Source organism: Prinia subflava, chromosome 1, assembly GCF_021018805.1.
Source record: "Prinia subflava isolate CZ2003 ecotype Zambia chromosome 1, Cam_Psub_1.2, whole genome shotgun sequence".
Taxonomy (NCBI): domain Eukaryota; kingdom Metazoa; phylum Chordata; class Aves; order Passeriformes; family Cisticolidae; genus Prinia; species Prinia subflava.
The window spans coordinates 4391808-4419517 of NC_086247.1; the positions used below are offsets into that span (position 1 = coordinate 4391808).

The window sequence follows — 27710 nt, forward strand, 5'->3', positions numbered from 1 at the left end:
TCAACCCTCAAGTAGAGTCCTTAGGAGTAATTTACACTTTCCCTATATTAAAGCTGTGATGATGATATATTTAAATTGATTTCTTGTGTGTCTTTATTTCAATAGGAAAAAGTTACGCTCCTGCTACCTGGTAAAAATAGATCATAAGTTGCCAAACAGATTGTTTACCATTTGGTGTGATAAAATTAAAATCTTAGAGATGGACAAGAACAACTTGATTCTTTATAATCTTATTTTTTTTAAAGCAGGGTATGACACTTGTCATGTAGATGCAAGAATATGGAGTCAAATATTGATGCTTCACTGTTGCTTGACTTTTAAAAGCAACTTGTGGCTGCTGGTTTTTTTCTTTAAAGGGGATGTCATATAAATTTATTGCCAAACAGCTCCTGACTTTTCAATGATACATTTCCTGACTGTGTTCTAATCATTGAGCTTAAATAAGGGGGAGTGGGCATAGAAGGAATTCTGGGTGGCTGAAATTATGTATTTTGACACTTTATGAACAAATCTAATTTCTAAAAATACCTGATTTTAATATAATTACTCCTGTCAAAAACCCTCTAACAAAACCACAAAAGCAAACAAACAAAAAACCCACCCAAGAAACCCCAAGCCACCAAAAATCTCACAAACAAAACAAAGACAAAAATAAGATTTTGTTTTAAATGAAGCAAACCCCATCATTCTGGTTAAATAAAATGGAATTGGAAAATAAAATTGCTGTTCTCTCATAATTCTTTTCATTGTCTTTTTTCCCTACTCTCTTTTTTTTGTCTGAAAATTCAGTACTCTTTACAGATACTTCAAGAATAGGAGACTGTGTTTCTTTTGACAACTGACTACTGTGTAATTGCCTGGGATCATACCAGAAATTATTCCTGTCTCTTAGCTGGTGTTGCTGCCATAAATGGGAAGCATTAACACCTCTGTGTTTTTTACAGTGTGGATACATTAACTTGCCTTTTGGTGAAATGATTTCTAACAAAGCCAGTATTTTTCTAAGATTTAGGAAAACTAATTTATAAGGAGTTCTTGTTCTTTTTACAGAAATGTTTGCAGTAATAATATTTTTAGTTACATTAAGATTAGAAAAAAATCCATTTCAGGATGAAATAGAAGTATTATGGTGATGTTTAGCAGAGTAACCCATTAAACAGGTATTCTTAGCATCATAATTCTATAGGAATAGGTAGCTAGAGCATCTCAGTGCATTGTCTGACCAGGAGTGAGTCAGGATTGTAGAGTTGCAACTCTAAATAGTTGTAAACAAATAGAATTTTATCGAGTATAAACCTGGAGATTGTTGCATATTGTTTTTCTTTTTCTCAGATTAAAACAAGTTGACAATTTTTTGGGGGTTTTTTTTTGTTGGTTGGTTGGTTAGTTTTTTGTTTGGTTTTTTTTTTGGTCTGTTTTCCTCGGTCAGTCATTCCTTCAAAATAAGGTAAAGACAAAAGCCATACATGGATCAGTTGTAATTTAAAGAATATTCAGTGTATGTTTATATGAAATAGTGTTTCCACAGAAGTTGTTAAGAATCAGAACTCCTCCCAGTTTTCTGGGTTTGGCTGTATTTTCCCATTGTGCTCTTCTTTTCTTCAGAGCGTAATGGATGGTAAGGTGGAATTCACAGAACAAGGATGAGTTTTGCTTAGGATTTAATCGAGTATGAGTAACAGTTGGAAAATGCATGATTATGTTTTAAACCTCTGAAGTTATGAGTCACTGTTTGGGAGTTTCCTGCTGCATATTTATGAAGCCTTCAGAGATGACTCAGTGTGTTTTTTAAGTAAACATTTGTAATTAAGTGTGTGCTTACCACTTAGGTTGGGAAGTTAGCATCCTTAATAAAATCTAACCAACCTTCCTTCCTTCCTTCCTTCCTTCCTTCCTTCCTTCCTTCCTTCCTTCCTTCCTTCCTTCCTTCCTTCCTTCCTTCCTTCCTTCCTTCCTTCCTTCCTTCCTTCCTTCCTTCCTTCCTTCCTTCCTTCCTTCCTTCCTTCCTTCCTTCCTTCCTTCCTTCCTTCCTTCCTTCCTTCCTTCCTTCCTTCCTTCCTTCCTTCCTTCCTTCCTTCCTTCCTTCCTTCCTTCCTTCCTTCCTTCCTTCCTTCCTTCCTTCCTTCCTTCCTTCCTTCCTTCCTTCCTTCCTTCCTTCCTTCCTTCCTTCCTTCCTTCCTTCCTTCCTTCCTTCCTTCCTTCCTTCCTTCCTTCCTTCCTTCCTTCCTTCCTTCCTTCCTTCCTTCCTTCCTTCCTTCCTTCCTTCCTTCCTTCCTTCCTTCCTTCCTTCCTTCCTTCCTTCCTTCCTTCCTTCCTTCCTTCCTTCCTTCCTTCCTTCCTTCCCTCCTTCCTTCCCTCCTTCCCTCCTTCCTTCCCTCCTTCCCTCCTTCCCTCCTTCCCTCCTTCCCTCCTTCCATTCCTTCCATTCCTTCCATTCCTTCCATTGTTAATGTTATTTTTGTAGGATGATCTGTTATTTTTAGAGCATTACTGATCTGTGTGAAGAATACAGATGTGTCAGTAGTGGCAGCTTGAAAACAGGAATGCTTCAATTATTGTCTGAAGTTATGCTCAGAAATCAGCACCAAACACTTGCTGCAGCCTGGTCAAATTGTCACTGACAAGTCCTTTATAAATTTGTATTTCTGCACGAGCATTTTGTTACACCTCTCATTTGCTTTGTGACCTTGGCCTCCGGAAAATTTGTCTGGTTTTTTTGGTAGTATCATAGAGTTTAAAGTGTATTCTCAACCTTCAGGACTCCTCAGTGCAGGTGAGACTGGAGCCAGCCAGCACAGGCTGTGTCCACCTGGCTGAATTGTGCCAAAATGGGGTCAGCAAAGAGTGGAAATTAATTTTGGTGTCATGTCTATGTATGATTCATATCTGCAATTATTTTTCTTATGTGTACTGAAGAGCTAAGTCCAGATTCCCTGTCCTGAGGGGAAAGCTTTGAGGGAATCACATACAGTGAGTTTATAGGAGCACTGAGTGTATGTTTTAATAGTGTGACTGAAGGCTTAGTTGCTTGGCAGATTGACTTTCAAAGAGCCTGCCCAGGGAAAGAAGAAAGATAGATCAGAATGGAAAGTGCTGCTGTTCTGCAACTGAAAGAACCCATTTCTAGCCAGATTAGAGGATAGATTTAATTTCTGAAGTCTTAGTTCTTGAAAACTAATTTCACTATTTTCTTATTCTGTTAGTTTTGATCATCGTATTAAGGAGTAGGAATTTGCACTATTCATTCCATATTAAACTCATTAAATCAGTGATAAATTTAGCTCAGTAACTTTACTGATTTTAAAAGTGATTGTGCTACTGGAGCATCTGTTTCCAGCCCAAGTAGCAGCTGAAAAATCTGAAGTGCTCAGTCACTCATATTTATGTGTTAATGTCTGTGCTGAATAAACAGATCTATAGATTAAGTTGTTCAAGCATTCCTCTTTTAAAACCTCTTTCTTCATTTGCTTCTGCTTTTGAAAATTCACTAATTGGGCTTATTCCTTCTAATCAGAGGAATTTCTGAAAAAATGAGGATTGTTTAAACCCAAGAAATCCGAAGAGCTCTCATGTAAAAATCTGATTAGTTCCAAGAATATTTTATAAAATTGATTTTTTTTCCTGATTTGCTGGATGCATTGTTTCTTTTAAAGATACTTCAGTTATAGAAGAGGAAGATTTTTATCCTTTAAGGTGTGAGTATAATTTTTCTTTGGAGTCTAGAACAATAATATTACGAATAAAAATTATACACATAGTGAAGGGAACTGAGGTCTTCAGCAGAATGTTTTGAACAGTGAGTGAATTCGATGCCTTCATGAAACCATTTGTAAGGGATGGATCCCTGTGATGTAAAATAGAAACTCTGGACCTGTGTAAAACCTTATGCCCATAGGGGAATGCATGTGATCCTTCCTTCCTAGTCTGGAATATTATTTTCATATCCTCTGGTGGTTCAAAAGTTTGTAACTTTGACAAGTTAAGTTGTATGTTGCCACTGGAGAATCAGAGCAATTAACACAGGTACTTTACACTTACTGGTGGTAAATATGGTAAAACCAGACATGAAACTGCAGAGTTAATGATGAGGTGCTTATGCTGGGTACTGTTGAAATGGGTTTTGTTAATGCAGAGCAGCATCATGGTAAGCAAATCTGCCCGAGTCCTTTGAAGCATGTTCAGAGCTCCTGAATAAAGAGAAAAGCATTGATACTGCTCTCTTGATTCCTAAAACACTCCCAGAGGGTGACAAAAAGCTCTTTGAGAGAGACAAGTGCGCTGTGAGATGAAAGTGAAGGTCCCATCATGAGCTGGTTCAGGGTAGGATAAGTGGCCCATTCGCACCCTGCAGAGTGGTCTCCTGCCCAGTTCCTTGGGGTCGGGTTGTGCCTGTGATGCTCATAAAGGATCTGGGCATCAGGGTGATTAGGAATGTGCCAAAGATCATCAAGGGTAGCACAAGTGAAAACCAGCTCTTAGGGATTATCCTGCAGCAGGGGTGGGTTGTTAAAGTTGGAGGTGAAGATCAGCATTGATCCACATGTGCATGGTGAAGTAAATGCACAAGGAGAAGATGGAGTCTAAATTCCAAATGCACAGCAATGGACTCTGAATTAACCATTGCAGTGCAGGGTAGAGATCTTGGAAGCATGAGATACTCTACAAAGGCAAATAGAATATTAGAAATAGAATATTAGAAAGTAAAGAAAGTAAACGAATAGAAAACAAACCACAAAGTTTTTTCTTTACCTCTCTTTGTGTGCAGTCTTACCCTCTTTTCTCACAAAGGACATGATGGAAATAGAAGGAACAGGGACGGGCTGTGTTGAGGAAGAGTGAAACAGTGTAGAAATGTTTGGTATGGAAAAACAAAACTGAATAACTTTGTGGTGTTAGCCAGGGACTTGTGGTTGTTGCACATGAGCGTGTTCAGGCTTGGTGGTGTTGCTTTGGTGGGAGGGTTGGAGGAGGACTTGCCCTCCCATTTGCAGACCTTAGCAGTGTTGTAGAGCTTTGTAAAAGTCTCACTTGGTAAACTGAGAATATATTCTGAGGGGTAGAGCTTGTTTGCTGAGTCTGGAGCAGCCAGATGTGGTGCGGAGCCATTAAAGAAAGCCCTGTGCTCGCTGTCTGCAAAGTGAGGTGACCTGCCTGTGAAAGAGCAGCAGCCCTGAGCAGAGGTGGCAGTCCCAGCTGGGGAGCCATTTCTTCAGCACTTGTTTCTGTTTTTTCCTCAAGTTCTTTCTGAATTGTGACTGGGTTTATGTGTTATTTATGGGTTTGTGACGTGGGGTTTTTATGCTGGAGATGTATTTTTGTTTTGCCCATATCTTGGTTTTATCTCACCAGGATGTGCCTTTAGTGAAGAGGGATCTGCCAGCATTTGTGCTTTTACTCTTGGGGACTCTGTCTAGAGGGTGAAATAAACAGGTTTCAGTGGGGAAATAAATGCAGTGATGCTGCTTTATCATTCTTAGCCTTTGCTGGGAGAACCAGGTGGTCTCCACATAGAGAAATTTCCCCTTGGAAGGGTGTGTGTATGTCTGTGGTTTCTTCATCAACATGTGTCCCTGCAGTTATTCTCTCTTTCAGCCTTCCTACTTCAGAGTCAGGGTGGGCTTTATCCAAAGCAGTGTGGGCAGCTGGTCAAGGGAGGGGATTCTGCCCCTCTGCTCTGCTCAGATCCCACCTGCAGAGCTGTGTCCAGCCCTGGGGTCCCAGCACAGGAAGGACCTGGAGCTGTGGGAGCAAGTGCAGAGGAGGCCACAGAGATGAGCAGGGAGGGATGGAGCAGCTCTTCTATGAGGGAAGACTGAGAGAATTGGGATTATTCAGCCTGGAAAAGAGATGGTTTCAGGATGACCTCATTGTGGCCTCCCAGTACCTGCAGGGAGCCAAGAGGAAAGATGGAAAGAGACTGCAAGGGACTGGAGTAACAGGACAAAGAGGAATGGCTTCGAACTGAAAGAGAGTTGGCTTGGTTTAGATAAAAGCAAAAACATTCTTTACTATGAGAGTGGTGAGGCCCTGGCACAGGTTGCCCAGAGAAACTGTGGCTGCCCCATTCCCAGAAGTGCTTTAAGCCAAATTAAATTGGGCTCTGAGCAGCTTGGTTTAGTGGAAGGAGTCCCCCCATGCCAGGGGGGGCTGGAATGAGATGGTCTTTAAGGTCCCTTCCAACTGATGCCATTCTATGATTCTGTGATTTCAGAATCAGAGGAGCTATTAAGGAACAGGTTCTGACTTGCTCCTCCATTCCTCCTCATCCTCCAAGACCAGCAGGCAGGCTTGCCCTGTTCCCCAGCACGTATTTTTCTAACAGATTCTGCATTTAGTGTCAGCAGACAGAAAACTCTCCATGGGAATGTTCCACATAAAAATTACTTGTGTTTAAATTGTTTTTAATCTCTCATCTGTCTCCCAGCCAAGAACGAGATGCTGTGATAGCTGTGGTCAGCAGTGCTGGGACCCAGGCTGAGGGAGGCAAAACCTCTGAGGCAGCTGAGAATGGGCATCAGCCCCTTGGGAATTCAGCTGCAATGGTGGGACCCAGGAGGCCTGGATGCAGTTTGCCTTTAATTAAAGAAGGCAGAATTCTGTCATTAATACAACAAAAAGAATGATGTATTTCCTGAGTATTTCCAAAGACGATTTAAGCTCTGGGAGGGAATATTGTCCAGGGGAATTATGCTGTGTATTCCTGCCCTCTGTCTTTAGGAACTAACAACTTGTATTCCAGCTAAAAAATGTGCACAAAGTCACTTGTGAATGTGTGGCTACAGTAGGCAATTAGGAATTCCTGAGTTTAATGAGAGATGAATGCTCTTCAGTACAAGATTGCTGGATATTCTATTTTATCTGTCAGCCTGTGTATCTGTTTGTCAGAGCGACCTTTGATTCACCCTATTTGTTAATGCAGAATGACTACACCAGGCCTGCCTTTAAACTTCATATTATTCTGCTCACATCTCCATTCTCATTATAAACATGGCTATTTTTAGCCTGCACAGATTCAGAATATGCCTTGTAAGCTTAAGGGGGATTTATTGAGCTCCTGTGTGTATTCACTAGAGATTCCTTGTTCAAGCTTACTGATTTAGGATTGAGGAGGAGTAAAATGTACTATTTAATTCCCAGCATATGCCTGCAGGAGCTATATTTAGCTTCAGCTACTTGTCATTGCCATTGTGCTATTTTTACTGAGAGATGCAGCACTTTCATTGTTCAGGGGTTTAACTAGACAGAAATGTGGATGGATGAGCTCCATTAAATTCTGGTGTGGTGCAGGAATTGCTGCTGAAAGTCCGTGTGTGTGCACTGGGGGCACTTGAGTAACACTGCACCAGAGCCCTGCACAACAGGCAACTGAGTATGTAAAGTCATCTGGTTAACACAAGTGCTAAAAATTACATTTAATTGTGTGTTAGACTGATAGAGAAGCTTAACGGGAGTGACAATGTGAGCTTTGTTTGTATTTCTACATGTAAAAGTCTGTCTTGCTGCAGAGGCACGAATTATTTCATTGCTTAATCAGTTGTTAAGAATTTTATCCTGTATCCTCCAATCCTAGTTGCCAAGTGTATCTTTAATGGAACAGAGAAGAGAAAAATTAGCATGGGGAGTGCATGCTTCAGTTGGGTCCATGAGGATGACTACACATGCACTGCAAGATCATTACATATGCATATCCTTTTTATAATGCATGTATCAGGGCTGCTGCTATCAATTACTGCACTGTTTGGTGCTCTAAGGAGCAATATCTACAGGGAGAATCTCCTTTTCTTACTTGGGGAAAATTAGGAATTCTACCTTGATTCGTGAAGTAGCCCAGTGGATTCAGATTTGCTTCAGGATTGGCATGCAGAGAAAAGTATAGGTGCTTTCTGCCCTTCCTTAGCTGCTTCATTTCTCTTGAAAAATACGGGATTTATGTTTTAGCAAAAAAAAGAGGACAGTCATATCAACTATGAAAATGCAAAAACACTAAAGGATTTTGTGTATCAGAAACTCAGACAGGTTAGCCATGAGTGGAGAGACTGATACTGTCCAGTGAGAGTGCAATGAATAAATCTCTTTCTGCAAAGCAAATGGATCTTTTCCTGCTCATCTCAAGTCCAGGGTTGGACTTGATGATCTTGGAAATCTTTTCCAACCTTAGTGAATCTATGATTCCCTGATATTGCTGTGAGCTTATCCCACCAATTATTTTAATCTAAAAATTCAATTATATATATCTATTTAATAATAATGAGGTAGTGTTTTCTACAGGCAGAAAACTTCATAAATATTTGCTGACGAGTTCAAATTCTAATCTTCATTTCTTAACATGAACCTTTCTTGGGCAGCCAAAGTTTGTTCCAGACACTAGAGACATTAGAGAGAAACAATTTGATTTCAAATTTGAAATAATATTCACCTTGAATTACCCCTTGTGAGGTGTGAAGGCTTGATGCTCTCCTCATAACAACTGCTAAACTCCATTTCTCATCCCAAATGTCCTTTCAATACCAGCATTTCAGGTGGAGGAAGGTCTGGGTGTGAAGGAATGATGTGAATTCCTGCATGGAAGAAGCTTTGAGGGGATCGAGGTCCTCAGGACTGAGCTCAGCAGCAGGAGTTGGGTGCAGACACTCCACACTAAGTTGTGGTGCCTGACTCAAACCACAGATCCCAGCAGTGCTGTACTTTCCTTGGGGATGAATAAAGAACACGATGCTACTGCCATTTAACTGGAGGATTTTTTCCTGTTAGGTTCGAGATTTTTGTCCTCCCAGGGAGAATTACAGAATTTGAAGGTAGCCAGAAGTGTTTCTGCTTTTCCTCTTTAGCGGTGTGGGAGTGTTTTTTTTCCTTTTATCCTCCTGAGAACAAGTAGGCAGGAGAATATTCAACCCATGGACATAGAAGCGCTACTTGCTTCTCCCAACATTGCTGTTAAGCCTCATTCTTTTCACACAAAATCATCCTTTAAGCCTCTTTTTTTATACAGACTTTATTCTTTGTCAGGTTACCATGTGGAACTATGGGCTGTAGACTCAGTGATGAGAGGAAGAGTCAAAAATGATAGGTATTCTTTTGTTAGATCATTGTAAATAAAGCTCAAGAAAGTGCTAATGTATATAAATTTTGATAGCCAAATGAATCCATAGGCAGAGCTGTGTGCATTCCCAAATGCCAGCACTTGGTTTTGAGCTCAGTGCTAAAGACAGTTAGCACTGCTAACTGCTAAAGACTGCTAAAATAGACACAGTTCTTGTGTTCACAAATTGCTACAGAGTGGAACCTTGATGTATTTGAGTCTCATCTTCCTCGGTTTCAGCTATTTAAACATCTCCATTTCCTTCCCAATGCTCACTTTTTGGCATTTTCTTTAAAAATAAAGGTTCAGCTGTGTCCCATGCCCTGTGTTTGTGTCTGAAACATGTTGCTGGACCAGCACATCCCAAGTGCTTGGATTAAAAGCTTGCAGCTTTCAGGACTGGACATTTTTGAGGTTGAGCCAGTACTGCACGGTCTTGGGGCCATCGCTGCTGTTGTCAGGAGCTTGAGCATTGCCAGGGTCACCTGCTGCCCTTGAAAGGAGTGTGGTTAATTGGAGAAACTCACTTTATCCTTGTTACTGCCAGATCATTTAATTAGTTACAGCTAGGCAGCTGAAATTCCTGATCCATGGTTTATTTACACAAAGCTCTTCAAAGGTTTTAAGCATTCCACACAGTAGAAGAAATGGAGAAATTCATTTTTTTGAGAGATCCTCTGTCCTTTTGTGAGATGGAACTGATGAAGTAGCAAATTTTTCTTTTTTTTTTACTGATGAGGATTTTCCTGATTGTTGGTTAGAGTTGAGTATGGGATTGGAATGGTCAGAGAAGAAGAGGAATGAGGGAGGGAGGCAGAGAAAACTTAACAAAATTGGGGTTCTTAGTAAGTTTAAGGGAAAAAATCCCACACCCAAAGCAGGAAGCACAAGGCAGCAAGTGCTCAAAGTGCTCAAAAAGGGGCTCAAGTCAGAAAAACCAGCTGAACACTCAGGAATGTTGGGAGACAGTGCTGCTAATGTGAATTTGGATCAGAAGCAGATGAGGAGCAAGATAGGATTTGGGAATAAATCATGTTTACAGTTGGGCAAGAAACTTGTATTTTGTTTTTTTTTCCAAAAGAAAGTGTATTTCAAGGTTACACACCTAGAATAAATTATTTTTTCAAGTCTCAAGGCCTAATCACATAAGAAATTATACTCATTAATGAGAATTGTGTTCTAGAAGCCATTCAGAAGCGAAAATGGAAATTTGTATATTTTTGAGTCTGGTCTTCTGGTATTTCTTTACTCATTGCAGTCAGCATCTGCAGTTCTTCAGGAGCAAACTGCCTGTAGCACTGACATTTCATCTTCTCTGAAGTGCTGAGACCTACTTAGTGTAATTTTTACTATACTAAGGAAATTTAGAAAGAACTGCAAACACAATGTATGTGAGCATTGCTCACAAATTATGACTTATTATGACTTACTAATTTACCTGTGGAAAACACCAATAATATTTCAAAAATTATGTTTCACTTTGGAAAATAATGGAGGACAAAATCTTGCTTGGCTCTCTTAAACACAAAGAGAAGGATGTGGGGTGATGGAATACTCCAAGAAAAAAAATATTATAATAACAACAGAATCTTCTGGTTCTTCCAGATAAACACAGGGATAAAGTCAATTATTGCCAGTAAAATCGTTTAGAGATAAAGAAGCAAGGAATAAGGAAACTAATTGACCAAGCAAAATAAGTGATGTAATAATTCTACCCAGGAACTTCTGACCTGAATTGTTTCCAAGCTGGTAAATTTTACAAAACTCAAAATTAAGATGTATCAAAGTAATTTTCATCAGAAATGAGGAAAGTAAATGAACATTTTATTGTTTACTCATTTACTATAAATTTGAGTTTCCTGACTGCTAATTCATGTGCTGTGTGTCATTCTCGCTGTTGGTGGTTTCTTTGCTGATAATTTCTAATTTTGCTGTTCAACAGTTTTTAAAAGCTTTTTTACAGCTTGCTTTTCAATTTTTTTTTTAGGAAAATGATGTTTTAAATGCTTTTAGTATACTGAAGGATTTTTTCTTAAAGGTTTGATTATAAGTGTTGCTAATATTAAATTAAGCTGCTGCATTGTGTTCTTCTATAGAAGTTTCATTTTCCTTTACATAGAGCATATAATCATTACATCTCTGCAGGTGGGCCCTTATAGCTTTGATTTATAGTTCCTTAACATGCTCTTGGTCTAAGACAGATTCTTGAGCTAAAATAGTGCTACTTGCCACACAGAACTTTGCACTTTTTGGGGGGGCAAATTTTCTTGAGTCAACCATCCCTCAGTTGAGCACAAGCAAAGAGAAAGGACTGAGCACCATATTTCACTCACTGGCACAAGAAATGCCCTTCACACAGCTTTTCCCTCATTCATTTATCTGTTTCTTTTGTCATTGCCTGTTTTGGAGTTTTCTGTTCTCAGTAACATTCCAGCTTGTGCATGAGCAGCAATAATCTGTAGAATTAGATGGAAATTCTCTTTAGATTTGACTCTGTGCTTCTGCATAGGAAGTACTGTGGTAGCAGTTCAGTAGAAATACTTGCTCTGAGCTGTGGATTGCAAGTGAATTGGCATTTAAAAATCAGTGTTAAAAGTGTTGCTGCTCAGAATCGCCACTGAGATGTTGGCAGGTGGGTGCTGATTATTTCCAATGAGTGAGGAAACTTCAGTGCCCAGTGGTTTGCTTTTCGTTTGTGGCATCAAACCTCAGTTTCTTTCTAACTTTGCTTTAAATTTTTTTATGAGAGAACAAACTGGTGCCAGGTCTATGCTGAAAATACTTTGAGGACAAAATGCATGAAAAACCAAACCAGCAATTTTTGATAGTTTATCTGCAGAATATTTCTGGTAGGTGCCATTGATAGTGGGTGCTGCTGGTTAAGAATCTCTCATTTGGAACTTCATGCAGAAATATTTTTGTTTCCTTTTCTTCATCAATAGAAGGAAGGGCCAATGAAATAATAAAAAAATATCAAGGTAAAGCCATCACAGTAAATATTTACTGTTGAGTCTCCAGAATGGAGCTCTGCCTTAAAAACAAGGATCCCCCAAATTCCACAGGTTTCTGAACTTCAGATGTGTTCAACAGTTATCAATGGGGTTCTTTTCCTGCCTGCCCTGAGAGCCTGGTGTACTCCCTCCTTCCTTCCTTTTGTTTTTGTGGATCATCTGCAGGCAGAGTGATGTTCACGGGGACACGCTGCCATCTCATTTTCAGTCTGCAGTGATGCAGCTTGGAGAAATCAGAGAGATGCTGAGGGATTTGTAAGGATGAAGAGACTCTGCAGCTCAGGCTGTGATTTCGCTTGGTTTGACAAGGAGTCAGGATACAGCATTATTTAAATTGGGGGCTGTAGCATTTGGGCCATTCTCTGCAGGTGCTGTGGGAGACAGTGGTAAATGATTTTAAATTTGTAGGTTTATGAAAGTGTAGGATTTCTTCTTTTTCTATCAGAGAGATAGAAAAATCAATCTTTCATGTTAGAGCCGAAGTAATTTTTGAGGTTTTAAAAGAGATTGAATTTTGTTGTTGTTGTTGTGGGGTTTTTTAATATATTTTTCTGTTCCTATTACATAAATCCTAAGCAATAAAACTTCTAACCACTGGAAGGCTCCTGAAAAAAAAATTCCTTCAGTCATACTCCTCACCTACATATCCATCCACAGTCCTGATGTAAAGTCTGGCTGATGTTTTTTCCTTGTGTGCACGTGCACATTCATAGAATCCTGTAAGTCATCATGGCCAGAGAAAGAACAGAGGTTTGGGTGTTCTGCAGTTCTCAGAATCTCTTGTCTCCCCAGTGCTTAATGTTCCCAGTTAGATCTTAGATTTTAGGTCAGAAGGGATGTCCTGCTGCTGTCTGGATTAATAGAAGATGGTTGGGTTTCCTTTTCCCCGTTCCCTCCAGTGGGATTTCAGGAGACACAGCATCATCAGCACGATTTCTCTGACAAATTCCTCATTGCAACAGGGACCAAGATTATGATGGTGCCCTTAAACTCTCCTGCTCATCAGTGGCACATAATGGTTGTATTTTAAGCCTTTTCTGGAGGTTTTTCACTTGGTGGAGGATGGAAAAGAGTTTGAATGGAATCGTGATGCTCTGTGATCTTTCAAGCTGAAATCTGCTCTGTGCTTACCTGTAGTGACATGGGGCTGGGCTGCTAAAGCAGCTTTTGCCGTGGTCCTGTGTAGAGTGAACCATGGAGTTCTGCCCAGCAGTAGTGTACTGGTTTGAAAGCAAAACCAGTGAGATTCCTAGTTAGAAATACAATTTAATAGAGAGAGAAGAAACAACAAGAAAGATAAAATAAAAATAAAATAAGACAAATGCAATAGTACAAAGTACCACTAACAGAGTCAGAATGCAAACCTGACCCCCTGTTGGTCACGGTGTTGGAAGCAGCCTGAAGTCCTCCCAGAGTGACACTTGTGGCTCTGTTGGAGCAGAGATGATCCTCAAGAAAGGGTCCTGTCTTCCTCCAGGAATCCATTTGAAACAGGCTCCCTTGGTGTTTGGGATTGCAGGTTTTATCCCAGTGGAAAGGCTTTGGCTCCTCCCACTGGGCGGAGCATCTCCCAATGGGATGAGGTGATGTTATCAGTCCTGTGAGAGGCCTTCAATGGCCCATTCACAGGGGATGTCCCTCGGAGGAGGATGGGTGGAGGAAGAGATAAGGAGGCCCTGCCTTATCTGGTGTTATCAGGTGTCCCATTAACAGAAGGCATCTGCCCTCTTCCCCCCCTAGAGTTACAAGAGATAAAGAACAATATCTCCCAACCGACTTCAACAGATGAAAATAGAATACACATTTTGGTTACATTTCTCAACCCAGGACAAGGAGCCTGTGAGCATTGCAGCAATCCTACAGAGCATGCACAGAGTTTTCACCATGCCCTGATTGAAACTGAAGTCCATTCTTACATTACAGCAGAAGCAGTGTCAGATCCCTGTAGTTAGAGAGCCTGCCTCTGATTTTTATGAACTGGTCCAGTCGGTTAACTAGGATGAAGTATGTTTTGAATGGGTTTGTGCTTTTTTATTTTTTGTTTAATATTGATTAGCTCTCCTGACATAACATAAACTTGAATTCATTAACTACAAATTAGGAATTTACATAAACAGAGTAGATGGGTATGTCCAGAGTGCCCAGTGCAGGGTTTTATTTGTATTGTAAGGTGACTCTCATGAATTTTAATGGAACTAAATTAAGAATTAAAATTAGTCCACTTAAAAGTGAGTTGGAAATAGGCAGAGCAGTTAAGTGCACACATGCAGCAGGACATTAAACACTTGATTTTGGTATTCTTTAAATCACTGGATTGTGGTTATTTTAAGAAAATGATTCTATCTTGATTTCTTTCCCTTCAGCCAGACTTATAAACAAAATGGTATCAAACAGAAATAGGGTTTTTTGTAAGTTGGAAAATCCTTAGATTGTTCCTTAGAGCTTATAAATAACAGGTCTCAATTTTTTTTTTGTAAATCTTCAGTTGAAAGGCAGAATGCTTTTACCTATCTGAGGCTTGATGGTGTCTGATAAATAGATTTGCTTCCCTGGATAAGTTGTTGACTTGAGGTTTGGCATTTTTTGCCTTTTTTCATAAAGAATGAGCTAAAAGACTAACAAAGGCGAAATTAGTGTTGTTTCTAAAGCCTTTTAAGAAGTTTCTGTCCTTCCAGATACAGGCTTCAGCTAATATGGGATGTCCACCTCAGGGTGGAGGGCTGGCACTGCCTCTGTCTTTGCTCTGAGATGTGGCAGTAGCAGCTGCCCGAGGACCAGAATAAAATCTGAGGAAAAAAAAATCCATTGACATTTCCCAAATTCTTACCTTACTTCCAGCAAATCATATTTCAGGAACATAATGAAAGAGGAGGTGGTGAATAATCTCTTTGGATCAGTCAAAGGGTTGTTCTGAGCTTGAACACTGATGATGACACGGGGACTGTGCTGGGAAGCTTCTCCTGTGCTGTTCATCGAGGGGAAAAGACACAAAGCCCCAAATTTCCTCACAGAAGCAAAGGCTCAGTGCTGCTGAGAGCAATGAGTGCATAAGGCTCATGCTAGAGAATCATCCTCTTTTTTAGTGTTTACTAGCCAGCCATTTCCTATAAAATGAACCCAAAGACAAGGTGCGTGCAATTAGGTGTTGTTCCAATGTGTCAGTTCGTGGACATGAGCGTGGGTTTGCAGTGACTTGTTGAGGGATCAGATTCTTTCAGCTTTATATAATCTTTATGTGCCCTCAAACTTTCAAGCTTTTCCATGTGGTGAAATTTTTCAAGAGTATAAAAGAGTGCAGCATTTAATAAACCCTAACTCTTTTAAGCAACTCTTTTTTATTTTTTGATGTTGAATGTGATATGGAGGAATTATGTTAAAGGGAAGTCCAGCTGACTTTGTGCTGCACTCTTTAGTTTTCAAAAGGATTAGGCAACTGTTTGCCTAAGCTGCAGTTATTTGTTAGGTTGCCTTTCTTGCCTGAGATAACAGAATGGATGGGTTAGGAAAGCAAATTTGCAAATCACTTCTGTGGCCTAATTTAATTGAACTTGTGAAATGCACAATAGTGAAAAATAACTAACAAGGAATTGACTTTTATTCCTCTAGACACTTGAAGCCATTTTGAATTTCAAGTACTCTGGTGGACCAGGACATGCTGAAGGATACTACAGGAACCTTGCCCTGGGTCTCCACGTGGAGGTGGAGCCCTCTGTTTTCTTCACTCGCATCAGTACCCTGCCAGCAACAAGGTGAGCCTTGCCCTGACCCTTGAAATCTCACTCACTGTCTCTGTTCTGTTGAATATAACTTAAAGACCACATTGGAAACATTTTTAGTATCGTCAGCAACAGGGAGGTAAAGAATTATGTGAAGAAATTTTCAAAATTGCTCATTTAGGAGTTTACTGAAGCAATTAACAGGCATTCAACAGCTTCTGAGGTTCAGACATTTTCTCATGATGATGTATTTTAGCAGGGACAGGACATCTCATGTTTATTGTACATGAGATGACTTTGATGACTTTTTTCTGTATCTCTTGGCAGTTGTGGTGTGTTGTGCGTTGCAGAGTTTGGTGTTTTTATAACAGATTCTTACTGAAAATGCACATGTAAATGATGTGACAAATAATTTGTGACCAGACTCTCCTTTTGTGTTTGTTTTCTCTTGTAAACCACAGAGTAGTTTCACATGTCATAGTGAATATTAAAAATCAAGGCAACACTTACTTGATGATAGTCAAATGCTGTGATCATGAAAATGAATAAAATTTATCAGCTGCTGAATGCAATCAGTTTTAATAATTAGCAGGATTATTGTAAAATACCCTCTATGCACAGTGGGAGCAAGAATTGGATTTGATTAAATTCTGAGATTATTTCAGTGCAGTTATGTATGCAACACTAATAATAATAATGGTTGAGAGAGAACATAATTGATCAAGAGATTCCTGCTGGGTCTGGGCCCCTTTCATGAGAGACTTCAGAAATTTAGAAATGGGTAAGAAGGAAATGCCAGTCTAGGAGATACTGGATAAATATTTGATTTTCAAAGGCAAGAATTGAGTCACCAGTATCATACCATGGCAGAAATGTTCAAGGATAGATGGACAGCCTGTGGCAGCAATATAGCCTGAAAAACAGGGCTATGAGCAAGAATTAAAGCATCAAGGAAAGTTTCAGGTTTTAACATGAAGAAAAGTTGGAGAGTCTGGAGCAAGAAGAGTGATAAGATGGGATTTTTGCTAAAACATATGTTTAAAGCAACTTCTGTTCCTGATGAAGGGAAGATGACTGAAAAGGGAGTGGACTTTTTTAGTAAGGACAGTACCCAGAGGGAGGGGATTCTGTTCTTCCCCACAGGTGATACAGCAAATAATGACCTTTGCAGATAGCAAGGGAATTTTAGGTTAGGCAAAGATACTGAAATGCTGCAATCGTTTTTTAAGAAAATGTTCAAAAATGAGACAAACACGATTATTTTTAGCAAGTCATTTGTGTCCAGCTTTTATAAAACCATATGGCTCTATTAGTAAGCAAGTTTCTTGAGCATTTTGCTACTTGAAAGTGTAACATAACATGGTTTTATTATTTTAGGACTTGCTCGAGTAAAACAAATTTAATGCTGCTTGGCAAAGTCAGAACACGATATCCAGAACAACTGTTTGCAACGTTCTGGGTCCCTTTTTAATGATGTTTACTTTCATCCCTGCAATGGCACATTCTCCAGCCTTTGTAAGGTTTTCAGGATTGAATAAGTGATCTCTCTTGAACAACCTGCAAGTACCACAGCATTAGTTAAAAATAGTTTTCAAGAAGACTCATTATACAGGTTAAAATAACCAGATTTAATTTATTGTTTGAATGCACAGTCCCCTCCATTCAGTGTCAAAAAAGCTCTCCATACTCTCAAATGTATATTTTTAATGGACAGACTGCTCTGTGGTTCACTGCAGTTCCTTATAGTTACATGATATATTGGGAGTGAAGCTGCAAACCTTCCATAAAAGCTTCAAATGCAACCTGGTGCTTTTATTTGACTCTTCCTTGTTAGGATGTTGGCTTTTTTTGTGCTTGGCTGCCCCAGGTGTGCTTTGTGCATGCCAAGCTTATCCCACCCTGGCTTGTTAATCTGCTCTCTGGAGTTCATGATGTGGGGCAAGCATTTAATCCTGAAATCTTTACCAGTGGATGGAGGTGCTAATTCAAAGGCAGAGTTTCTGTGTTAGCAGGGCACAGTTCCCACGTGGTGTGGCAGCTGGTGCTATATTTAGTGGCTCCAATTCAGCCAAGTGCTTCAGCTCACGTTGGGTGTGTTTGCTTCATCCTTTGCCTGTTCATCACCCTGCTCAGCAGTTAAATCAGTGGAAACTTTCAGTGGTTTGCTGATTGGAGATGTAGTTAAAGATGTGGCTGCTTTTAAGGGTGCTAAAAGCTTTACTGGGTTGGAGAAAAAGCCTGTAATATTTACATTTCTCTCAGAAATGTTGCCTTGCTGGACCTCTCAAAAAGCTTTTTTTTTCTTTTTTATTTTTTGCCCTTTTTTTGTTGTTGTTACTTTAGTGATATATTGTTTCCTATGTCATGAAGGCATTTTGGTGTTCTTATCTCTTCTTATTCCATGTTATTTGCTTTAGTGATCTGTAACACTGTTCCTTTGCTCTTGTGCATCCCTGTGCAGGTTCTCCATCAGAAGGAGAAGTTGAGGCATTTGATATTGTAATTTAGAGTAAAAAATGGCAGAAATGTGTATTCCAGTCTGCTAAGGATAACTACTCATCATTAGAGAAAACAAAGTTTGTTTTTTTACTGTTGATCATCTCTGCCAATATCTGAGACACAAGGCCAGCAAATTATAAGTTTGGGGGTTTTTTACTTGCCTGGTGAAAACTCAGATCTGGTTTCCTTTTGGTTTACAACTGAGACATCACTGCTTAAGTACTGTCTGAGGTGCTGAGCTATTTTTGTTAAGTCATTACAAGAAATTGTATTTTATAATTTACCTCCTTAGCTGTCATTTCAGAATGGAAGTTATAATTGTTTTCATTATCTGGATTAATTTTTTTCCTTTTCTTTTCAATTTTATTGTTTTTATTTTTCATTTTTGCCTCTACAAAAGTAAGAAGCATTAGCTTACTAACTCCCAGGCTTAAAAAATCAAAGCAAACTAAAAAAACTTTGAGCATTGATTCTTCCCTTAGGCCTTTAGTGAAAAAACCTCAGGAAAAATGTTAATGCAAACACTTCACCCCCCATTGTAACATAAAGATTATGGTTTATGTAAAAGTCTTCCAAACTTAGTTGGTATTTCTTCTGTTTTGCTGCTTGAGCAGAAATGCAGGAATGGGAAATATCGTGAAACAATTGGGGATTTGGACTTGGTTTTGTTTTTTTTTTAATATCTAAGTAAAATGGTATCTTCCACCCATGCACAAGCTCCTGCCTCATGGGGAGAAACTTCATTAACTAAACCTCAAATATATCTTCAGTTGAGTTTAATCATCACAACCTTTTAACTTTTGTCTGTGCTGCTCTGGGTGGTGTTGAGATCGGTTGGATACAGCCCTTGCCATGCTGCAGTGCCTGAGCTGCTGCCTGATTCTGCTTCAGATCTCAGCTCTCCCCACACCCAATTCTGGGTCAGATTTCTGCTCTTCTAACACCTAATTCTGCTTCAGATCTCAGCTCTCCCCATACCCAATTGTGGTTCAGAACTCAGTTCTTCCAACACCTAATTCTGGTTCAGATCTCAGCTCTCCCCATACCCAATTGTGGTTCAGAACTCAGTTCTTCCAACACCTAATTCTGGTTCAGATCTCTGCTCTTCTAACACCCAATTCTGGTTCAGATCTCAGTTCTTCCAACACCTAATTCTGGTTCAGATCCCAGCTCTCCTGCTGGGACAGAGGATGTTCTGTCAGTGAAGGACCTCATCTGCTCCCAGGTCCTTCCCTGGGTGTCACCCTGTGCTCCCTCAGCTGCCTGCATCCAAAGGGGCTGGCAGAGCAGCCTTGTGCTAGCAAATATTCCCTCTGATCCTGCTCCCTGCGATCCTTGGCTCTGCTTGTCTGTGTGTGCAGAGGGGACTGTCCCAGGAGGCATCATCAGGAATGCAGGAGTCTGAAGCAGCCCTGGAATGGGGTATAAGAGATAAGGAATTAATGGTGAAAGTTCTCCCGCTCTGTCCTGCAGCTCAGTGAAATCTTGAAGGGCTTCAGGGGATCTACTTGTTTAACCACTTCTTTACCATAAAATGCAGATACATCTATATAGTGAAATTGTCCTAATTGTCTTCTGTAATTTGCCTTACCATGGTAATTGATTCCATAGCAGGGCTTAGCCCCAAAACACTTAGCCCCAAAATGAGTAAATGATGGATCCAGCTGTGCTTCCAGGCCTCCAAGTAGTGCAGTTACCAGCAGGTTCCAGACTGCCAGTGGGGATCCCATGACTGGGAAATGGTTCATGTAGGGAAACATTCTGCTGATGGTTTTGTGTCATTCTCCTCCTCATTTTGATATCCTGTTAGCTCCAAGCAAGTCTGCTGTTGGAACTCATCTAGGTTTTCTTGAACAATCTTCTTTATACCTGTTATTTCTCTCAGATGTGTTATCTGCCAGTTTTCATGGGCACTGGATGTCCTTTGTTATTGCCTTTATAAAAGAGCATCAAAAAATGCCAGAAAAAATACTGCAGTTCTGACAAGAATTCAAGTATTGTGCTCTGCATGCTGTGAGGGGCCTGCTGGTCTCCTTGTGTCCCTTGCCACTGAGCCATCAGTACAAAAGTGTCTTAAATAAGAGACTACAAAGGCCAGAAAATGTTGATCTTGCTTACTACAAATGTTGTGAGACAGTCTGAATTTGTAGGTGAAGTCGGTCCTCAGGGATGGTGCCTTCACTTTTAAGCGAAGTTGGGAATCCAGATATATGATAATATTGTAAATTCTACAAATTCAAGATGATAAGGTAATTTTTTAATCTTTAAATTTTTTGTGGGGCAGAATACTTTCTGTCTTAAAACCACCATACAGCTGCCAAGAGATCAGCTGCAGATCTCATCAGACAGGTGATGAGCCTGAGACTCTGTTCAATCAAAGGGGAAAAAAAAGGAATGGTAGCAGGTCTGACACTGTTAAATTCAAAGTGCCAGTTCATCTAGCTGTAGGTTCAAGGTAATTTTCCTTTGGATCATTAATGTGCATCCTTAAATGAAATGATTTAGTTCTGTCCAGAAGGCATCAGTTCATAGCAGAGTCTGCAGGGTGCTCCCTAGGCTGAGACTTCTCATGTTCTGTATTGAAAGTTAGGATGCAGTTTTTCCAGAAACCCTGGGTTTCATTGAGGGTTTAGAGACAGAGAAATCTTGACTGTGGTGAGGGTTCTCAGGAGATCCTCACTTGGGTGGGTAGAACTTTGAGGTTTAATGAAATCAGACATAATTTTTAGAATTTCCATTCCAGTTTCCAAGATTGCCCCTATTTTCAGTACAATAAATTGCAACACGTCAGGTTTGGATCAGAAATCCTGATTATTGTATATTTACAAATTATACAAGGGAAAGAATAAACAGCTGTGCTCTAACAGACTTTTTTTTTTTGTTATATGCTAAAAAGCTATGTAGCAGTTTCTAGAACCCTTGTTAGTTTTATATAGCCAGATTTTTAAATTAAATGTTCCTATTTGCTACATACAGAATGAGAATCAGTCACCTACTGATAGGCAGCTGCTTATAGCCTTCTCTTTCTTAGTATTTTGGTGTTCAAAATGTCATAGAGCTTTGAAAGGTGGAAGAAAACCTCTCTTGTTTGGATGCTTGAGGAGCAAAATGTTTAGTTTGGAGGACTAAGATATGACCTGTGTAAACTGATCTGATGTTTCTACATGAAGAAAATAATTAGTATTAAATTCACTGTTTGATAATGAAAAATTTTATTAATAAAAGTCATTCAAATTGGGAACCAGGAAAATTCAACTAAATAAAGCAAATGAAGCTCTCATTTGGTGCAGTTAAACTGACAAATCATTAGGAAAATCTGTCAAGCAATGGATTTATATTAATGTTCTCAGGATTGCATGTGATTCTAAAATATATTCCTTATTTCTACACTATTGAGCTCAATATAGGTTCTACTGAGTGTTCAGTCATGAAACGTGGGAGGTCACATACAATAGTTAAATTATCTTGGCAATCAGAGGTATTTAACTTTTGCTAATGTGTAACATTGCAGTGGGTTCACGAAGGAGCAGCAGAAAGCAGCTTGCAGATTGAGAGAATTGATTTTTGAGATCCAGATGTTAAATATGTATGGTTTGACACATGAAGATGTGAGAACATAAATCTGCAAATATTTATAGATGTGCTGGGAATATTTAGCATAAGTGAAAAGGTTTACAACTGGAAGAAGTCAGATGAGGATGCTTCTTGGAATATGTGAAAAGACTTTTTGCCAGTAAGGTGGAGAAACTGACGTAATCACCTGAACTTGGTCTTGAAAACTTCATTTTTAGATAATTTATTAAAAATTAAACTAAAGAGTACCTATAGAACACATAGCAGCATCAACAAAGGTGATGTAGATTGTTTTTCTGCTGTGCTTCTCTTTCTGTTAATCAGTGGATTTTGGAGGACAGGGTTGTCATCTGTCACACCATTGTCACCAGAGCCAAAGCTTCTCTTCCCTGTCTTTGTCCATTTTGTGTAGCAATGGCTGTTCAAAGAAAGCAGAGGAGAAAAAAAAAAAAGTGTAGATATGAAAATACTCCATGATTTCAGTTGGTGGGAAAGTGAGATGAGTCAGGATGCAGAAAACTTGCCAACCCTCCTGAGAGTTTCTTCTTTCAAATGACTTTTAAACTAGGCTGGAGACAGAACTGCAGAGAGATTGTTCACTGGAGTGAGCCATCATTGCAGCTGCATGTGGGGTTTAATTCTGTGTTCAGTGTTACTGAAGAATATCCTCAGCTGTCATTTCAAGTAATCACAATCCTCCTGAAAGAGACTTCTAGATCACAGTGTCATTGTCACTTGCCTTAAGTTCCCATGGCCCCAGTTTTATGACTGTTTTTGGAACCATAAACTGGCATTGTAAGATTTTAAAAACACAGCATGATTCATTGTGCTGCTAACTTTTGCTTGTGCTATGTTCTCAGTTCTGTAGTAGATGATAACAGAAATTCATTTGTACACTAAATCTTTAAGATGCTGTTGAATTAACTCAATTTTTAATTAAAAGAAAAGATTTCTTGTTTTTTGATATCAATATTGAGTTAAACATCTTATTCTGAGATGTTCAGAGGATAATCAATCTATTGAAAGTGCTTCCTTCTAATTCTAGTTTTTACCTCTACAACCTTCTGCAGTTTTGTGGCACTTGTAAAGGAAAATCTTGAATTGACATTTATGGAAGACTTTTCAAAAGCAAGCATCATGAACAAATCAGGAAGATTATCAAACTGGAAAAATGTTTGGGTGCTGTGATTTTTAGTAGGCTGAGTTTATTGGATGAGACTTACTTCCTTCTTATTAGATGGGAAGAAGAGTCAAACTTCACAAACTTTTGTTCTGTATCCTGGTGTCTGTGCATGGTCCAGCACAGCTGATGATGGTTTCAATGTTGTGTTTGATACCATCTGTACTGGTTTGAAAGCAAAACCAGTGAGACTACAAGTCAGAAATACAATTTAATAGAGAGAGAACAAACAAACAACAAAAAGATAAAAATAAAGTAAGATAAATGCAATAGTACAAAGACCACTGACAGAGTCAGAATGCAAACCTGACACCCTGTTGGTCAGGGTGTGGGAAGCAGCCTGCAGTGAGTCCTCCCAGAGTGACAGGTGTGGCTCCATTGAAGTAGAGATGATCCTCAAGAAAGGGCCCACTCTTCCTCTGAGAATGCAGTGGAAACAGCTCCCTTGGTGTTTGGGATTGCTGGTTTTATCCTGGTGGAAAGGCTTTGGCTCCTCCCACTGGGTGGAGCATCTCCCAATGGGATGAGGTGATGTTATCAGTCATGTGAGAGGCCTTCAATGGCCCATTCACAGGTGATGTCCCTCAGAGAAGGATGGGTGGAGGAAGAGATACGGAGGCCCTGCCTTATCTGGTGTTATCAGGTGTCCCATTAACAGAGGGCATCTCCCCTCATTCCACCCCCAGAGTTACAAGAGATAAAGAACAATATCTTCCAACCAACTTCAACAGATGAAAATAGAATTTTTGGTTACATTTTTTCAACCCAAGACACCATCCTAAACCACAAACCCACCCCACCCAAATAAAAACTGACTGATTTGGGATGTGTCCAACCCAAACCTTTAAAAGGAGCTGGTAACAATAAAATGACCCCTAAAAAAGAATGGAAAGTCACTGGGTGACCATTCAGAATGGGTGAAATGTGGGGGATGGTGTTCTCTGCCTTCTCTGGGATGAGTGGTAACTAACACCTGCTTAACTAAACTTAGAGGACTCAAAATCTACCCTCCCCAACCAATTCAATAATTAGTGTAAACCATTACATGGTGGTGGATAGTTTGGGAAAGTGAGAATAAATTGTGTTTGTGTGGGCAAGTCTTTCCCAGTTCCAGAAGTCTGTGGCTTATGACTGGTGTTTCTCTGCCAAACATGTCAGTAGGCCATTATGGTTTATAATGTAATTAACTTTAGATCCATTTATTCTTTTGAGTGTTTTAAGGTTTTTTTGTCGGCTGGCAGATTAAAAAAAAAAAAAAATACATAGTGTTGAGGTCAGCACTAGTGGTCTAAGATTTTGTCAATTGCCTAAAAATCCTTAAAACAATTTGATGTTTGAAATTTTCTGGTAAAGAGCTTGGTTTAAGAAACACATTTCCGACTGCATTTAAATATAGGAGTTCAGCAGAACTTACTGGAGTTCTTTCATACCACTTGCATGAACATGATTTGCCTCTCAAATCTCCTTTACTGACATAAATAAATAGGTTCTTCAATAAATAGATTTTTTAATGCCTGTCTTGCAAAGTATGGCCTTCTGTATGTTTTGCTAGAGGAAAAATTGATATTAACTACTTGACTTTCCTGTTAATTCTTTGTTTTCCTGGAACTTTCATAACTCAGCATCATGAGCTCTACACACTCTTACTGGTTGCAGAATGTTAAAAAGAAAAAAAACCCTGGTTCCCAGATCTTTAGCAAATTGTTCTTTGACAGTTTGAGGGTTTTGTTGTTGTTTTATTTGTTTGTTGGTTTTTGTTTTGTTGTGTTGTGTTTTTTATTTTTTTTATTTTTATTTTAACTTTTTTGGGCATTACATTTGATTTTCTAGAGCTTCTGCTTTCTTTGTTTCCTTACTTGGATGCAGCTTCTCTTTGAAGCTTCCTGTTTCAATTAAAAACAAACCAACAAACCAACCCTTTAATTGTGTTTAGTTTTCATTGCTGCAATAGTCTCTGTGATACTGTCCTGTATTTATTCTGAAGATCTAGTGCTACCTTTTCCTACAGTCTTAATGTTACTTTCAATTCTTTCACACTAACATCTTATTCTTCAAAGTTTTCTAGGTACTGTAATAGTTCTGTAACATCAAGTTTTATATTTTTTTTTACCTAAAGATTTCCCTTGAGAATTAACATAAAATTACAAGGAAAGAATTATTTCTTTTACATGTCTATTCTGTGTAGTGTTGGAAGAGGAGGAAATAAATGTCATAGTGATGAATAATTTTCAAGAATTCATATTTTGGAATTTTTAATATCAGTAATGTTGTTTATTCCTGAAGGGCAGCTGCTTGTCTAGGTCCTTTGTGGCAAGAATTGTTTTATTTGCAATACTTTTGCTTGCTGCCAGAAGATATTTCAGGAGGCTTGAATGGGTTTTTTTGTTTGGGTTTGCTGTGGCAGAAATAAAAAATTCCTTCCACATTAATATTTTAAAACTAATCTACACTGGAAGTTGCTCTTCCAGACCATCACGTTGTGTCTGCTGGAGATACAGAGGTTGTCTGACTTCACAGGTCTCATCCCACTCTCCCAATGATGAGGTAGAAGCTGATAAAAACTTTTCCCCTTTTTCTTTTCCGTTCCTTTCTGGTAACTGACTTAAGTACTGCCCTTCCAATTATTTATTTCTTGTGAGTTGTAAGGAAGAAGTTTCTAACAAAAAGCCACGTCTCCTTATTTGTTCTAAATTCTTGAGTTTTGACATGTTTGCTTCAGGCACTCAGCTGCCTTCCTGCATCCCCCTCTTTTTTCAGTATTCATCAGCCATTGGGGTTTTACAAAGAGAGAGAAGTCTCTTAAAATATATATTAAAAAAGCCTCCACCCCCACTTTTGCTTTTTATTTTGCTAAGAGACTTGGTCCTGACCCCAGCAGTGCCTGCTGCTCTTGCAGTGCCTGGCTGCAGGTGACATTATTGTCACTTGGGGACCCAAACCTCCCCCTCCTGGGCTTGTCCTGGGAGTGTTCCCACCTCAGGGGTTGGTAAAACTCCTGTGAGTGCTCTGGAAGGGACAGCTTTGATTGTCAGAACAGAGTTGTATTATGGACCAGAGAACCTATTTCCAAAGCAGAACAGTTCTTAAACTCTTGCACCTCTGAGTTTAATTGCCTTTGGAATGGCATTTCAGTCCAATTGTGAACTATTGTGCAGTAAATTATAACTAGAACTAACACCATAATTATAAATATTCTTGGTTTCCCGAGATACACAACTGTAGCTTGATTGTGCACATTGAAGGATGGCTCTGACAACTCACACCTCACCAATATTCCTCTTTCTCCCCTTTTAAGGATATTTCTGGGTTGTTCAGTAGCCTCTTGGGAAGTTTTTAATTTCAGATGGATTGGTAAAGTGTTATTTCAGCTGTCTGATTGGATTTGGCATTTTGGTACTTGGTTCCAGTAAGTTTTCACGTGTATTACATTTTTATCAACCATGCTGCTATTTTTGCTTATTCTCACAAGGAAGAAAAGGTTGTAAATTAGAAGAAATTTTCCCAGAATATTAATTAGAATAAAATAATTATTGAAAACATTAACACTTAATTGTGTTAAATAGTAACTAAATTAGTAAATTATTATTAATATTAACATAATTAATAAGACTGGTGAATATTATAAAATAATATTAATTATCATTTAAAAAGTTTATAGGAATGAACTTTTGCAGTAAGGTTTTTATTCTGCAACTTTTTCAATATTATTTTCTTATTACCAGAAATGCAGTTGGTGTATTTCTGTCAAATGCATCTGGGGAAATTTGGATTTGAAAGATAGTAGCCAATAAATATTAATTTTTTTTTCTGTGAGAGGTGTCTGTGTTTGCCTGTCTTACAGAGGGAGAAGAGTTCTCCCTCTCAGAGAGGTTCTTCTCAAGGTTAAGTGCTCCATTTGCCAGCTTGTTTTGGTCTGTAGACAAGCCATGGAAATGGAATTTCTCCTTTGCAATGAACTTAAACCAATTTAAATTTTTGCTTGCAAATTTGTGTCTTAAAGAGGTAATGCCAAAGTAATTTAAAATAATACAACTCATTTTTTTATGTTAAGGCTTAAAGACCTGAAAATGTCTGTGGCTTTCCCCACAAAATTGAATACGAAAACTGCAAAGTGAGAATATAGACAGGTGAACAAATGCTGTGGGGCTTGATATTGTGCAGGTCAGAATTGTCATGGGATTGTTTCTCTTTAGGATGTACCCTTTTAGTTCTAGCAAAAAACCAAAATCATCTAATTTTTAAAAAGGTTGTTTTAGTAAGAATATTCTTACAATTGGAGGAGGAGATAAAACCTGGCTGTGAACATATGTATTCTTTGCATATATATTTATATCCATGTATAAACCCTAATTTTGCCAGACATACAATAATGTCACCACTGAAATGATGTTTTTTTCCCTTCCCTCTGAGCAGCACCCGGCAGTGTCACCTCCTTCTTGACGTCTTCAATTCCACAGAGCATGAGCTGACCATCAGTGCCAGGAACAACGAGGATTTAATTTTGCACGCCGGGGAGTGCCAGCGGTGAGTGCTGCCTCTGCTAAAAGCCCCACATTTAGCCCCATTGCTTTTCTGGACACAGTTGATGACATTTAGGTGCCTGTTTTTCTTTTCAAATGTTGTAAACGTGTCGAAGAATATGAAAGTTTTGC

At 39.1% G+C, this 27710-nt stretch overlaps 1 protein-coding gene across 3 annotated transcripts in view; it reads left to right on the top strand.

The window, feature by feature from the left end:
* The window catches only part of TRAPPC9 (trafficking protein particle complex subunit 9), a 455571-nt gene that overhangs the window by 130725 nt on the left and 297136 nt on the right, over positions 1-27710 (top strand). For all 3 annotated transcript variants that reach the window (XM_063407939.1, XM_063407850.1, XM_063408027.1), the window contains 2 exons: positions 15697-15839; positions 27472-27582. In XM_063407939.1, coding sequence (XP_063264009.1) covers positions 15697-15839; positions 27472-27582 — 254 coding nt within the window. The remainder of the gene's footprint in view (positions 1-15696; positions 15840-27471; positions 27583-27710) is intronic.